At 38.4% G+C, this 14,194-nt stretch overlaps 1 protein-coding gene across 6 annotated transcripts; it reads right to left on the bottom strand.

Annotated features, from left to right (window-relative positions):
- Nucleotides 1-205: 205 nt before the first annotated feature.
- Nucleotides 206-14,194, bottom strand: C1D (C1D nuclear receptor corepressor). Of its 6 annotated transcripts, none has more exons than XM_030946146.1 (7): nt 14,112-14,193; nt 8,085-8,648; nt 7,106-7,170; nt 5,456-5,602; nt 4,084-4,150; nt 3,539-3,594; nt 206-710 (listed from the first exon to the last, which is right to left on the bottom strand). In XM_030946146.1, exons 4-7 carry the CDS (start codon nt 5,600-5,602, stop codon nt 534-536), a joined length of 447 nt encoding a protein of 148 aa, XP_030802006.1. In that variant the 5' UTR covers nt 7,106-7,170; nt 8,085-8,648; nt 14,112-14,193; the 3' UTR covers nt 206-533. The 6 variants fall into 6 exon arrangements, with proteins under 6 accessions (XP_030802006.1, XP_030802009.1, XP_030802010.1 ...); XM_030946149.1 differs by lacking the exon at nt 7,106-7,170 and adding an exon at nt 6,571-6,625; XM_030946150.1 differs by having other exon boundaries at nt 8,085-8,304; nt 14,112-14,184.

Raw genomic sequence — 14,194 nt, 5'->3', positions numbered from 1 at the left:
TGTTTGCTTGTGGCCCTTGAAGCCCTGCTTTCTCACAGGCAACAGAAGTAAGGAAATATTGCACACCTTCAAGTTGAAAGAGTTTAATACAGTGAATAAACCTTACAAAACTCTAAAAATAAGGCCATTTCACACTATGCTCTCTCATAAACACCACACACTGGATAGCAGTGTTTGAAACTTTTTAATATTGAAGAGATTGAGGACATATAAAGAAGTGTCAATAAATCATTTAAAAAATTGAATTCATAGGAATTATAAACAAAACATCCCTAGTATTTATTACCAGCAAGTATATGTCAGGTTATTATCATGTGAGTAATGAAATGTCCAATGTGCATCAAATGGCACTTTTAGATACACATTAAATGTGATCACCGCAGTGACAAACGTTCTGGACAAAATACAATCCTGTAAAATTTGTAAGTACAAATTAATCTGTTATACAGCCCTTCTATGAGATGCATGCAATATGCAAAACATTTCCAAGTAAGTTCTAGGTGTCCACAATTCTTATGAGGGGAAAAAAAGATTTAGTTCCTTTGTCTCTTCTTTCCTTTAGCGGGAGTTTTGGAAGTATGTTCATTTTCTGCATTTGGTTCCCAGAGCGCATTTTTTACAAATCTAGAAGCAGCTCCTTTATCGAGTTTGGATGCCTTTTTCTTGTCTGCTATTTCTTTGACCTTGTTCATGTATGTTCTTATTCTCTCCTAGGGAGAAAAAAAAAGGAAAAGTATTTCAAACCATTCTCCCAAGATTACTGCTAAAATGAATCGATGAGTAAAAGTTCTCCACACTGTACACTTCTAGAACTATAATACCTAGAAGAATAGTATTACTTAAATAAATATACCAGGCCATTTGCAAACTTGAGACTTTCCTTTAGCATATTTTCCATCACAGGTACCTACCACACCATCTGCATGACACCCGCTATAACAGGAACACAAAGTCCGACAGAGATGCAGACTCTGTATCTAATTTGCAGAGATATGGGAACTGTCCTTGCAAGCAAAGTTAGAAAATAAAATACTGAACTCAGTTTGGAGTTTGACCTACATAAAGATGCCAAAATAATATTTAGGTATTTGATATATTTTTGGATGCATTATACTACCTAACTACTGTCCACAAAAAAAAAAATCAGCAAGTCCAAGCAAAGATAAAAAGGCATCTTACACAAAATCAAAGATGGTACAAGCATCACACATGCCTGTACCCCAGAAGTTCAGGGCTTAAGTTCCTGAAATGGTCAAGAAGTCTTATTAAAGAACTTATTTAGGGCAACCTGATGAATTTCCAGCCATATCAGAAGTTCATTTTATGGCCATAACTAACAATACAGGCTATTTCCAGGGAAAAGGGCATGTCTATATGACATATCTTAGCCTATCAGTTATTTGGTGTTTATGGGGGTTTTTTTTGACCAAACCACAACTTGGACTCAGCCCCACAGAAGTATACCCTCCCAGCTTAACAATCTCATTTATGTCCCTACTCATCCTCATCTGCTCCTGCAACAAATAAAGAAAATTACTTTGAGAGGGTAGTAAGCAGCTTTAAGATGGGAAACCCCCTCTGATAAGCACCTGCTTCTCTTCACTGACGAGGGAGTACACTTACAGTAACTCTGCAAAATATTTAGCAATTTGGTTTATAGATTTCAAGTCTACATATTTAGCCTAATATAGCCTTTAACTGTAGGGCCTTTGGATGTTACGGTCATACAAACAACAGTAACATATATACACACATATATGTAGTGCTCTGATACCTGAATTATGAACAGATGATACCTGGATTAACAGAACATGTGTGGATGCTGCTAAAATAAATTTTGATATTTCTCACAGCCATTGCCACCTCTTTGAATCTGGAACAAAAGTTACAAGACTTACACTACAGAACTGATTTTCAACTCTTCGGTGATCATTTTAAGCAACTGTCAAAAACCTAGTCACTCCTTCTGTATCAAAAACACAGCTTTAACAAGGAGGGCTTTACAGGGTCTGAAATCATGATCGGACATAGTATTTCTTTGGTGACTGAGATGACTAATGAGAACAGATGGCAAACCTACATGTATTAACATGGGAAAAAGGAGCTGGAAAATGTCAGCTTAACAAAAGAAATTAATTCTGATAGCCTGAGTGTGAGTTTTATTAATACAGTTTGAATACCTGTATGTACACAAGGAGAGCAATTCTACAAACAAAATAATCATGACAGAACAGTCTTTTTAAATTCCCTTTCCACATGAATAAGAACATCACAATGTCTTTGGAAGGAAGAAATGTGCATTCATTCAACCTTGATACTTGCAAAAGGAAAAGAGACCTCAGTAACAAACTAGGCGATGAAAATATTCAATCTTTCTTCAGAGCTAAAACAGCAGTTGTGAAGCAAAATACAAACATAAAATACTCACAGCAGAAGAGATAAAAGTTCTTAGTATCACTAAATTAACATGATATTCAATCACCACATAATATAGGAAGAACAAAAAACAAAGCTCACGAAGCATTAACTGATGAATTTTTTAATATGATACAGTCTAGACTACTGAAAACCTCGCAAATTTTAAAATAGAAGTATTCTTGTTATTCAGGCTAGCTTTCCACATTTTTAGTCCTCTCTCCCATTCCACATTTTTAGTCCTCTCTCCCATTCCACTGATTATGTAAGGATTACATTTAAGCTAACTATTTTACATCTGCTGAGATTTAGTATTTTCATTTATTTAGGAATTAAAATGAGTAGTGAGAAGTTTTGATTTCTGTTTTTTCTTCAGGCTGATTCAGTTTTTTAAGTCAGCAGAATTTTCAAGATAGCTGGCTTTCTGTACTGTAGTCATGCATCTAAATGGAATATAAAGACAAAACTAAAGATTTATTATAGGTCGTAAATATGTCACGAATGCAGAATTACTGGACAATACACATACAACTGGTGCCAAAAAAGCTTTTAGCTTTGTTGCGCAACTGGATTCTTTACTGCTGAGAAAATGAGTTATTGGAGGGCTTGGAAGGGGGAGGGGGGCACTTTCCCGTCTTCGCTAGTAAATCAACCACACTGTACTTTTAGAGTCATACAAAAGTGAGAAAAGGCAGCCTCAGAGATTAACATGATTCCAAGTATTTATAAGAAAAAAAATGCCATACTGGAAGTTATAAATTATTATCAGGCCTGTAACACTTTTCCATTTAACAAATACAAGTGAAAAGCTGGTCTGCACAGAACGCAATTTTCGACCAAAGGTGGAAAAAAAGAAAAGATAAGATGATATCATTCATCATCCTTTTCTAATTTCAGCAGACTCTACAACTTTACTTTAAACAGTACTGTTTAAAAGTAAAAAAAATTACTTTATTAATTTAAAGAGCCCAGCAGGGCATATAAGTAGTTATATAACACGATGTAGCATATGCATGCTATTAGAGCAATGTATCATTTTTAAATGTAGATATAAACATTTTTAAACTTCCATTTGGGCTAACCATCCTACACAAGTAGGACACATGCAGCGTAAGCAACTCACCAGCTCTTGTTTCACTGGATGTTCCTTTGGATTGATTCCCTGGGTAGCCAAGTATACTACAAGAAAAAAAACAAGCTTGTTTTGAAACTGAAAGCTATCTATGACTGAAGACCCTATCAAGCAGTCACATAGGAAAACCAAGGCTTCCACATAAAATCATTAATAAGAATTGTTAACAGTGTCATTAAGTATCTGACAAAATATTATTATTAAATATTGCAGCTAAAATACCCCCAACAACTAAAATGGTTAAAATTTAACAACTAAAATTGTTAAACTTTCAGTCCTTTAAAGAACAGAAAAGGCTGCCACAAAGGAACCAGAAACATACTCACGTACATACAAAATTAGCTTTTCTAAATATAGATTTTTGATTCAGAATTTCAACATCATTTACCCTATGGATGGCAATAATGTGGGTCCTCAGGGTAATTACAAGTTTTTCATTATTTGGCTATGAGATATGATTATTTAGTATTTGTGGCTGTCTAGATGTTTGAATTGTAATCATAAATACTACGTTTTTCTTTATACCACATACTTACCCCAGAACATAGAATTTAATGTGTACACCGAAACCAGATCCAGCTTTGCTTGCTCAAGAGGATCTAACTAGAATGAAAAAAAACCATTATATTTGATGATTTTTAAACAAGATATGCACAGATTGTGGTAATGTGCAGTTTTATAATTGCAAACGTATTAATAAAAGAATACACACTGAAGGAGCACGTTTTTGCATCAGAACATCAGAAGTTCACTGAGACTGTGTTTATGCCTTATTTCCATGCTATCACAGGACCATTCATTCTCTCCTCTCCAAGTATTCATGTAATTCTCCCAGTCTGAAGTTAAATGCCACAGTCCCATACACCAAAAGCACAATCGTTTAGCATGCAGCTCTTAAGACTACTGCTCCCATAGTCACAAATTAAGTCCCTGTTTTTCCACAGAAACTTAATTCAAAATAGTTGTTGCTATCAATGGAAGGGGAAAAAAAGTTTAAAAGTTGCTGAAACACAAACATCAATATACAATCAATGAATGTTAATATGACACATGGCAGACTGTGTCTTCAATGTATGCCAGAATACTTATGGATATAAAGCAAAGGAAGGATAAAGGTAATGATAGGGTTTTTGTTTCCCTTGACTGTCTAAGTCAATTTATTATTTTAGTCCTACATAACTTCCAGAAACTCTGATAATATCATTGTAGAGCTCACTAGTTCTAACATGGATACTGTCAAAAGATCTGTGTTGTCAAGACCGTTTTCTTCATAATTTGTTTGTGTAAGAAATCCTCATAGGATAAAGAAGTTCCCTCATGTGTTGCCATTTTCTTGCCCTACAGAAATAAATTACACATTAGGCTTTAAATATTATAAGACAGAGATGCTTATATGAAATTCTCAGGCACTACCTTGCTCTAATAAAAAGCCACATTTTGCAGACTTATAACATAGCTAGAGGAGACAGCTCAGGTTCTGCAAGTCTAGACTTCTGGAATCAGATCAATTCTCACTTCTGCCAGTTCACCTTCACATCCTGCTGGGTACACCAGTTCCATTCAGTTTGCTGTGAAGAAGTCTCAATCAAAAATGTGAGTGACCTCTCCATTATGGACGAGCATGTTAAGGAAGGTCAGGAATAAGCTATAATGTCCCTGAGCTAAATGTCTCACTGGTAAAGTTATCACTTATCAGCTTGGAAGAGCACATGTTGCATTGTTGAGCTTGTAAGACCATCTGGATTTCTCAGAAACGTAAGGACTTAACAGTAAGTGTCAAGCGTAGGAGTGTCATTTTTGTTATTTCTCAGTGCAGTGGCTGGCCTAACAGACCCTTTTATTTCAGTTCAGGCTCTCAAGTATTTGTGTATTAACAAGGAAAAGAGTTTCAAAAGGAAGATAACTTACCTTGTGCAAAAGCTCACTCCTAGAAACTGACATCATTGTCTTCAGCATCTCATCTACAGAACCAAGAGACTTTTCAAATGCTGTGAGATAATCATGAATTTCAGTGGGGTATTCTTCCATGTTATTATCATCTTCTGACATTTCCATCTGGAAAGTGGAAACAAAAATAATAATCCTTTTCATTAAGTACCTACAGACTGTAGGTACTTAAAAGACTGCAATTTACAACACAAAGCATTAGCATTCATTCATTAAACATTATAAGAAATGCCTACATGTGAAGAGTTCTTGCAGATAACGCCAGCAGCAACACTGTAAAAGGTTCTGCAATTTCAGGGATATCTCCTAACTCCTGTGCAAAATGGCACGACGGAGCGTTACAATTTACTCAACTTTAGTACTTATTCTTGCAACAGTCCTAAAACTGTATTTAGTTTTTATAATCTGTGACAGAAAGAAATTATTTGCATGTTTAAAAGAGGTGTTCTATAAATCACACTATATAAAGAGCTACGCCAAGCAGCAGGCAGGACACCAGGAAAAACAAAACCAAAACTATCTAACTAACCAAAAAAAACCCAAACTACAAACCAAACCAATGGGGATACAGTCAGACTGTCTTAGGAAGAGACATTACTTCAGCACCAATTATGTCATGGTCAGTTCATTTAGGAGTAGAACCAAAAAATTCTTCTTGTGTATCCAGCTTTCTGAAGTCCCTATGGGGTATTATAATCCCCAATATAACTCTACCTGTAACAAAGCTGAGTTGATTTTGGGATTTCAGAATACTCTTGCAATCTTGTCAACACATCAGTGCAACTAGGAAATAAGATGTGAAAAATCCCAAAGCACCCTTTTTTTGTTCCCAGAATTCACAGTACCATGGTATGGCTACTGCCAAGCCATCTGGCTGCTGGTTTATAATCAATATCTTTAATTCCTCTCATATCATAAATCAGGTATTATCTTGAGGAGTTAATGTTACTTAGAGCTATGTTATTTTCTACAACATCTACTGAGCAACGACTTTTCAAATGTTCTAAGGAAAAAAGAGAAGAAATATGTAATTTTCCTGCCTATTTGGTGAGCTGAATCAAGAAAAGTGGGAGCACCTGGATCACTGCAGACTTTTCTTAGACTCAGTGTGATAATCCCACTCTCCAGGTGCTGAGTACAGAGGAAGGGAACAGAAATCAGAGACGGCACTTTATCTATGAACACCAAGCCACACAGTCAGTACAAACAGCAAAGAGCTGTCACATCACTGCAGTTTGTTTTAGATAATGATTTGATCTTTCCCTTTTCCCTGGCAAGAGCATGGGATATGCAAGAGAGGTTTATTTTTATTTATATTGTCTCTTGGAGGTCAAAAAGGAAGATGATTGGGAGAAAAAAACAGTGTGGAGCTACTCAAGCTTGCTTGCAACTTCAGTTTTAACCACACCATGTGATTTCAGAAATATGATCAGGCAGTTAACAAGCCCAGTTGCACTACTATTGTTTGCACAGTTAAGAATTATAATCCTACTCAGCTGCATGACTGCTCATCCTGGTTAGAGCTGGTTTTCACAGTGAGTACATAATCACAATGCCAACCATGCTAAAGGTCCCCTCCCCACCCCAGCACGTAACCCACACACCACATACATAAGTATTACTTCTGTCAGCTGCGGCAGATCCAAGGAAGAAAGCTGAGCTGGATCCACAAGATGCTGCCCACAGAAAGGCAAAATACCAATACAATTATTTCTGACATTTACAATAACACTTCTTGTGTTTCATTCTACTCTCCTGACCACCTGCTTTATAATCTGCCATGTTAGGTTGATTAAAAGGGTTCAGAAACAATGTTTGTTATTAACTTTTGGTCATATAATACAGCATTAAAAACCCCTCAAAACTACAAAAGAAACTATATTTTCCTGGTTGTTAATACAGCCAAGTTTGGTTAGAAGGTGTCTGTCAACACGTTACCTACACTTACAAAAACAGGGAGAGGGGTAATCCAATCCAACAATCACTTACAGATCTTTCCATCACTGCAGTACTTAACCTACTATGGTCTTGATTTGACAGGCAGGCATGAACACAGTGATAAATTCCAACTTCTCTCTCTCCCTTAATCAGTGTATCCAGCACCAGCAAGAATAAAAAAGAGAACTAACAAAAGCCTATAGCAAGTATGTGTTACCAAAATTAACTGGAGCTGGTTTACAAGGATAAGCAGTCACATATTTGAAATTCTTTTCAGTATACCAAGTTAGAATTAAGGAATAAGACAGACGAATATGAACATAGAAGGAAAAAAAAACAAATACAGTCTGAAATACATTTTGCTATCATTGCTGTCTCATGAACCAGAAAGAATTATGTTTATCCTCATATTTACTGAATATTTATTTACTCGACACTATTAGCTAGGAAAGGGAAAAATCTGTCTTGGTTTGAAAGCCCGGTGTCTGCCAAGGAAGGCAGGAACCTCCCTTGGAATGGAAAAATATGACTCACTTCCCTCCAAATTATTATAAATTTGAAATTAAGGGGATTTCAGGCAAAGATATGGGAAAGGAAAGGCAAACAAAAACAACAATGGCAGAACACAAAAACACCAAACAGAACCACAAACCCAGTCGCAGCCTCTCTCGGCTGTCGGGCACTTTCCCCTTCGGTGCAGTTCCGGTCACAGCCGGCAGGGGCGCTGGTGGCTCCCAGCCGGGCACAGCGGATCCCCGCGCCTGCAGGGGGCGCTGCGGCCCGAGCTCAGCCGCGTCTCCCTCATGTGGTAACGGCGGGCGGGCTGGATGGCGAAGTGGGCTGCAGCAGGAACCTCGGAGCGGCGGCTGGGACTGTAAAGGCAGGCACACCCGGGGGCAACAGAAAATGTAACAGAAAACCCCGCAGCTTTAGCAGGAGCTTCGGGGGAGTCGGGTGGACACGGGGTTCTAGGTAAGAGTGTAGCAACAAAGCCCGAGGCAGCGTCAGGAAACGGAGAGTCTGGGCAGCAGCAGCCGGGCTCCTCTGCGCAGCTGCCACAGGCAAGCCGGGGAGACGCGCCCTCCGGGAAGGGGGAGAGGGCCGGGTCCCGGGTTTTCCCCTGAGGGAGCCCAGTAGATGGTGAGGGTCCTTTCCAGCCGGATCGGGTGTTAATTAGGTCCCAGTTCATCAGCTGCTCTTACGAGCAAAGGCTCACCTGCGGTAGGAGAAGCAATGGGAGGACAAAAGCTCTGTAGTGGCAGCAAATCCTCCGGTCAGCGACCACAGACCGACTGTTCCTCTGTCCCTCCTCCGGTGCCGAGAGATAGCCAGGGCAAAGCCCAGCCCCTCACGCCCCAGCCAGAATCTCACCATATCTCTGCCCTTCCCAAGAAAAAGCCCCTCAGGTAAGACAGTAGCCAGCCGCACCCTTCCCCCACCTTGGCCATTTCTTTTGTCTCTCATAAGTATCGGGGACAAAATTCCATGAGAGAAAGAAAAAAGAAAGAAAAGGAACAATCTTAACCTCCAACAATCGAACTTCGATGGAAGAAGGCTGCCCTTTAGCCTGTGTAAAGAACCCTTCACTGATAAGTCTGCTTCTTCTGCCTGGGGAGCGGGAAGAAATTATTTAACTTGTGTTTTCTGTTCACTTCAACAGGAACTAGCAAGTTCCTACTCCTGCTGTGTACGGACCTCTGTCTGTCTTTCCGTTACTGTTGTTTCAGCATAACTAATCTCTAAGCAGGATATACATGCCAACAATGAGGCAAGTCAACAGCCTAACATAATTTTGAGCAAACTACATTAAAAACGTGTACACTAGAAACTCCACAAAACTGTTTCTGCCAAAATCAACACATGGGTTGTGTACTCACACCTGCACAATGACAAAGCCAATGATAGCAGGGAACTCCATGACTCTCTAAACATACACCCAAAAGCTATACTGCCCTCAGTAGTTATGTTTCAGTTATTAAATAACAAAATTTTCCTCAAAGTTCTTCAAGTGTTTGTTTTTGTATTTTGACTAAGCAAAAACTTAAGTCAGTCGCTGAAGACAATGTTAATTAAACAGATTTTCTTATTTGAATTTATTGACTTTCAACCAGATTTTATTTGGCACTGAGTTCTCACTTTAAAAATTAAGGATAGTAGAAATATTCAGATAAGAGAAGTAATGAAAAATTCTAGCTAGGTAAGTAAGGCAAACAATGGGGAATTCTAAAGGAAATAAGACAGAATTTTCATTATCAAGCAGTAAGACCTATGATGCATAACACGTAACCTGTGGTTGTGTTACAATGGTAACACTTTAAAAGATCTTAAATTTTGGGAATGCAAAGAAAGGTTCATAACCCATAAACATAAAATACAAAAGAAATTGACTACTTTGATTAAGGACAAAATTAATGATTAAGGACAGAGGCAAAAAAACTGATGAAAAATGTTGTACAACTTCCTAACACAAACTTACCACAAACAAACTTCCTTTTTAATAACCCTGAGCTGCCATGTAATTTTTGGGGGAAAAACCCATAAGAATATGTATTTGAGGAAGAAAAGGACTTTAGATTGTAAAAGTAAACTATTTTAATGAGAAAATTTATGCATTGCATTTAGGTCTGTTTAAAAAAATGTTTGTTAGTTTCCATAGGTACAAAATTTCTGAATATTCTGAAATTTCTGAAAAATTCTGAATAAATTCTCATTTATTCAGAAAGATGACTGCATTTTCTGCTTAGAACACAAGGAACACCTTGTTCTCTTTGCAGTCAACATATCAATATACTATAAACCAAAGTAGGTAATACAAACTGCAAAAAGGGAGAGAAATATCAGACATTATTAATGAACCACAGAAAAGACACAAATATGAAAAGGAGAAAGAGAAAATATGTCATCTTCTGCAGACACGATAAAAACAACTACACAAGTGACAATCAAAAGCAGTTTGCTGTAGTGTTAACATGGCTATTAATCTAAGATATCTTCATATGGCATTTAACTTGGTTGTATTTTAAATAAAAACAAACAGAATGCAGATGGTTGTGGACACTACTACTAGCAAACTGTAGTCAATTTTCAGGTGGCTTTTATGAATAATCTTTTAATATATCTAGAGGTGATTTAACACAAGCCTTAGAAAGCAATTGCCAGCTGGCTTAAAAAGCAAAACCAAACTTCCCTCCCTGCTCACACCCCCCTCTGCCCCCAGCAAAGCCCTGACATACTGAAAGATATAAACTCTAATTAGACCATAAGTACCTCTATGAGAGATTTTGCTGAAGATACATGGTGAACATAGTTAGAAGCTACATGCATCTGTCAACATGGTAATAAGAAACCACTTAAGCAGAAATGAAAAATGCTCAGTGTTAGCATCATGCACGTGGTTTTCAACTGGAATTAAAACTGCAAGTTTGGGATAAAAATGGTGTAATTTAAATATTTTGTAACATGTAAACAGAAGACAAAAAGCAATTTAGCATTCTGCTAAATATTGCAATTCACTCATCATGTTAATTCTTGCGTATTCCTTAAACACTAAAAGGCCTTTTCTTCATACTTAGCTCCTTTATTTTTTCAGATTTTTCACCTAATAAAAATCAGATTAGGTAATTAGATTATTTCTTCTTTTCATGGATATTTACTGATTGCATAGAGGAAAAAAACAAACTAGAGAAAACAAAAACAAACCCAAAACCTTTTAGTCAGGACACATTAAACTGCTCTCAAATTCAAAATAAACACATGAACGTCATGTATATGACAAACCATCTCTGTCAGCTCCTGAAAACTGGCACTGTCCTCCCTCTTGTGTGTTCTGACTCACAACCTGCAGTGAATGCAGCTGATGTGCAAGTGCAGCAGCTTCTCCTCTAACACTGTAGTTTACCACTGTGGCTGTAGAGCAACAGAACAATAAGCGTTTTAAATGTAAAGCTACCAGAGATGAGAATTAAGTTCTTTGGCCACAAATCTCCTTAGGGCAGAGAAATCCATGTTTGCAAAGTCTTGAGTACAAAAGGCTCTAATCTGTGACAAACACGTATTATTGCTCATAATAAATAATTACTTGCCCACTAGTCATCACTGAGCCCACAGGCCTGCTTTGCTTTGTGCTTTCAAGCCTGCTTGGGACAGCTGGAGAGCAAATCTAGTACAATTAGAGAACTCTTGCAATGCAAACTCACAGTTCTGTTTGCAAGAAAGATTTCCATTGCAAAAGTAAAAAAGCCTACAATGAAATATCATGTATACACTAGTAGGCTTATCTTGATCCCCTTAAAAATATCCCAACTCAAGCCACAGTAGTTAAGCAGGGCATAATTTGCGCTATAGTACAACTGGTAAACAGCCCTCAAGAAATCCCTGCCTTCAAATCCAGGCTCCAGCCACCAAAAATCCTGCACAGAGCCATCCTACAAAACAGCTCACACTTGTCAATCTTTTGCTGATGCCACTGAGTCACTTGAGCTTCAGCAGATTTGCGAAGTTTATTCTAATCTCTTTTAAAAGATTAAAATTTTAAGGGAGAGAATAGTATTATAGGCTCATTTACACTTCAGCCAATAGTGGATATCCTATGGGAAAACAGCTTGGATTAAACATCCCTCATTCACCACAGCCCTCATTCACCACAGCCCTATCTATATCCACTGATGTAAAACTTCAGCTCCATCTGCACAATTCATAAAACACTCTCTGTAATCAATTGTCCCAAATTCCACATCTTGGATGACACAGTGGTTTCTCTTTATGAACAAATCCAATATAACCTGCTTCTTGTTCAGCTCCAACCCATCAGTACACTCAGCATAAGTACAATAATAAAACCAGCTTTCTTCAGGTATGTGCAGAACACTTCTTCATGAGAGGTTTTCATAAAAGCTCCCACACTCAGATATGCTGCCACACTTCAGTTCAGGTTCACTCTAAAGTGATACTGAATTTGTGTCTCTAAACTGGTCTTTAAAACATATCCTTTTCTTGGCACTGAACCTACCAGGAACTTCTTGTGCAGCAAAAGACTGTCTCCTTGGACAAATCAGTTTACACGCAGTGGGGACAACAATCAATAATGAATACTTCTGTCCTACCAAATTTCCAGCAAACAGGAAATTACCTGCCTGCAGTTTGCACCTCCTGTATACTTGTAAACTATGGAGAGTTTACTACTTCTTAAACCTACTGCCACTCTCCACTGATATCAGCACCATGAATATGAATATCCAGAATTAAAGCCAAGAGGTTTTTCCAATCCTTTTAAACTGCTGACCTAATTTCCTTTAGCCACTGGTTCCACAATACATGTAAAAGCACTTCCCTTTACTAGAATGCAATTTTCTGTATTTGCAATTTGTGTAGTGCCTCTCTGTACCATTTTGAACTGCAATTCAAAATGTATTTTTGACTAGTTCTTATTCGGCTGTGCTATTATTTTTATTTGGCTGTTCACTATTAGAAGCATGTTTACTCATTTTTTCGTTCAATATAATTTAGTAATTGTGAGATGTTTGTGTTCTTAGCATCAATTTTACTGATGTGGGAAATAAAATCTACCTGGAGCTATGGTGGCCAGTCCATTCTGGTGTACTGTTTATTTATTTAGAGGAAAAGCAGATCACAGATGAAAAAACAATGCTAAAAACCTTAGGCCACTTCAAAGAGAAAGGCACTTACCATAAAGGTTTGTGTAACTTGTACACTGCTTTTGTGACATGAAGCCTGAAAATTCTACCAATTTCAAGTTTCTCACACTCTGGAGAAGACCCTTGGGTTGAGTGTTTTCTCATTTCCTTACCAATGGTCATACTGCCACAGGATTAGCAATAGCCAGGTATTTTAGATTTGAAGTGGTTTTTTTAAAACCAAGAAATTTGCCAGACACATTTCAGTGTTGAGTCTAAAATCCAGTTCTTCCATTTTTGTTTGTCTCTAAGCGAGGCCTTTTAATTGGCAACATTTAAAGTTTAATTTGCTAGTGGAAGTCCATTCCACGATGCTAGCAGCAACCTAGCTTGTGGTCAGAAAGCTGTGACAAAGTGTAAGGAAGGGGACATTTTGACCTTAGCAGCAACATAAAAGCTACAGAAATTTCATTACAAGGTAGTCATAACTTTAAATACTACCTGCCCTTCTGTTAGGTGCTGCTTAACTGTGCTCACGGCCAGTATACACAGGCTGTACCTTCTCTTTGAAAAATTTTAAAAACTTAGCCAAGTTCTCAAGGCTCCTCAAGTTGCAACACTATTTTCCCAATTTTTAACAGGAATGTAACCGTTTACTGCCTACAGAACGTCCATCCTCAAAAAATGCAAAAAAAGCCTACAGTCCATGTTCTTTTTCTCACGTACACGTAAGCAAGTCGTAAACATGTCATATATTAAACATTCAAGACCAGGCCGGATGGAGCTCTAAGCAACCTCGCCTAGTGGAAGGTGTCCCTGTCCATAGCAGAGGGGTTGGAACGACACGATCTTTAAAATCCCTTCCACCCCAAACCACGCTGTAATTCCATAAACCGCGTTCATAATGCTCACTAGCAACGCCTGCAGCGCCCGCAACGCATGCACAGCCTCCCGACAGCACGCTTCCCCGCTTCCCAAGGTCTCGGGAAAGGCCTAAAGCCACAGGAAATCGCCAGGGGCACAGCCGGGGGGGTGGCCGCTCTTACCTGCGAGCGGGCGGCCGAGCACCGCGTGCGGCTCCCGGGCACGGCGGCGGCAGGGCGGGACCCGCGCCCGCCACCGGCGGTGA

The sequence above is a fragment of the Camarhynchus parvulus genome, chromosome 3 (genome assembly GCF_901933205.1).
Source record: "Camarhynchus parvulus chromosome 3, STF_HiC, whole genome shotgun sequence".
Lineage (NCBI taxonomy): Eukaryota > Metazoa > Chordata > Aves > Passeriformes > Thraupidae > Camarhynchus > Camarhynchus parvulus.
Note: the sequence above shows the minus strand (reverse complement) of the source record. Positions and strands in the feature narration are given on the sequence as shown.

What these genes read in the sequence shown, in the direction of transcription:
- C1D (XM_030946147.1), bottom strand. Translation starts at nt 5,602, where the DNA reads ATGGAAATGTCAGAAGATGATAATAACATGGAAGAATACCCCACTGAA. An exon ending in ATTAAATTCTATGTTCTGGG is followed by an intron (nt 3,595 to 4,083) that starts GTAAGTATGTGG and finishes TTTTTCTTGTAG; the next exon opens with TATACTTGGCTACCCAGGGA. An exon ending in ATCCAGTGAAACAAGAGCTG is followed by an intron (nt 711 to 3,538) that starts GTGAGTTGCTTA and finishes TTTTCTCCCTAG; the next exon opens with GAGAGAATAAGAACATACAT.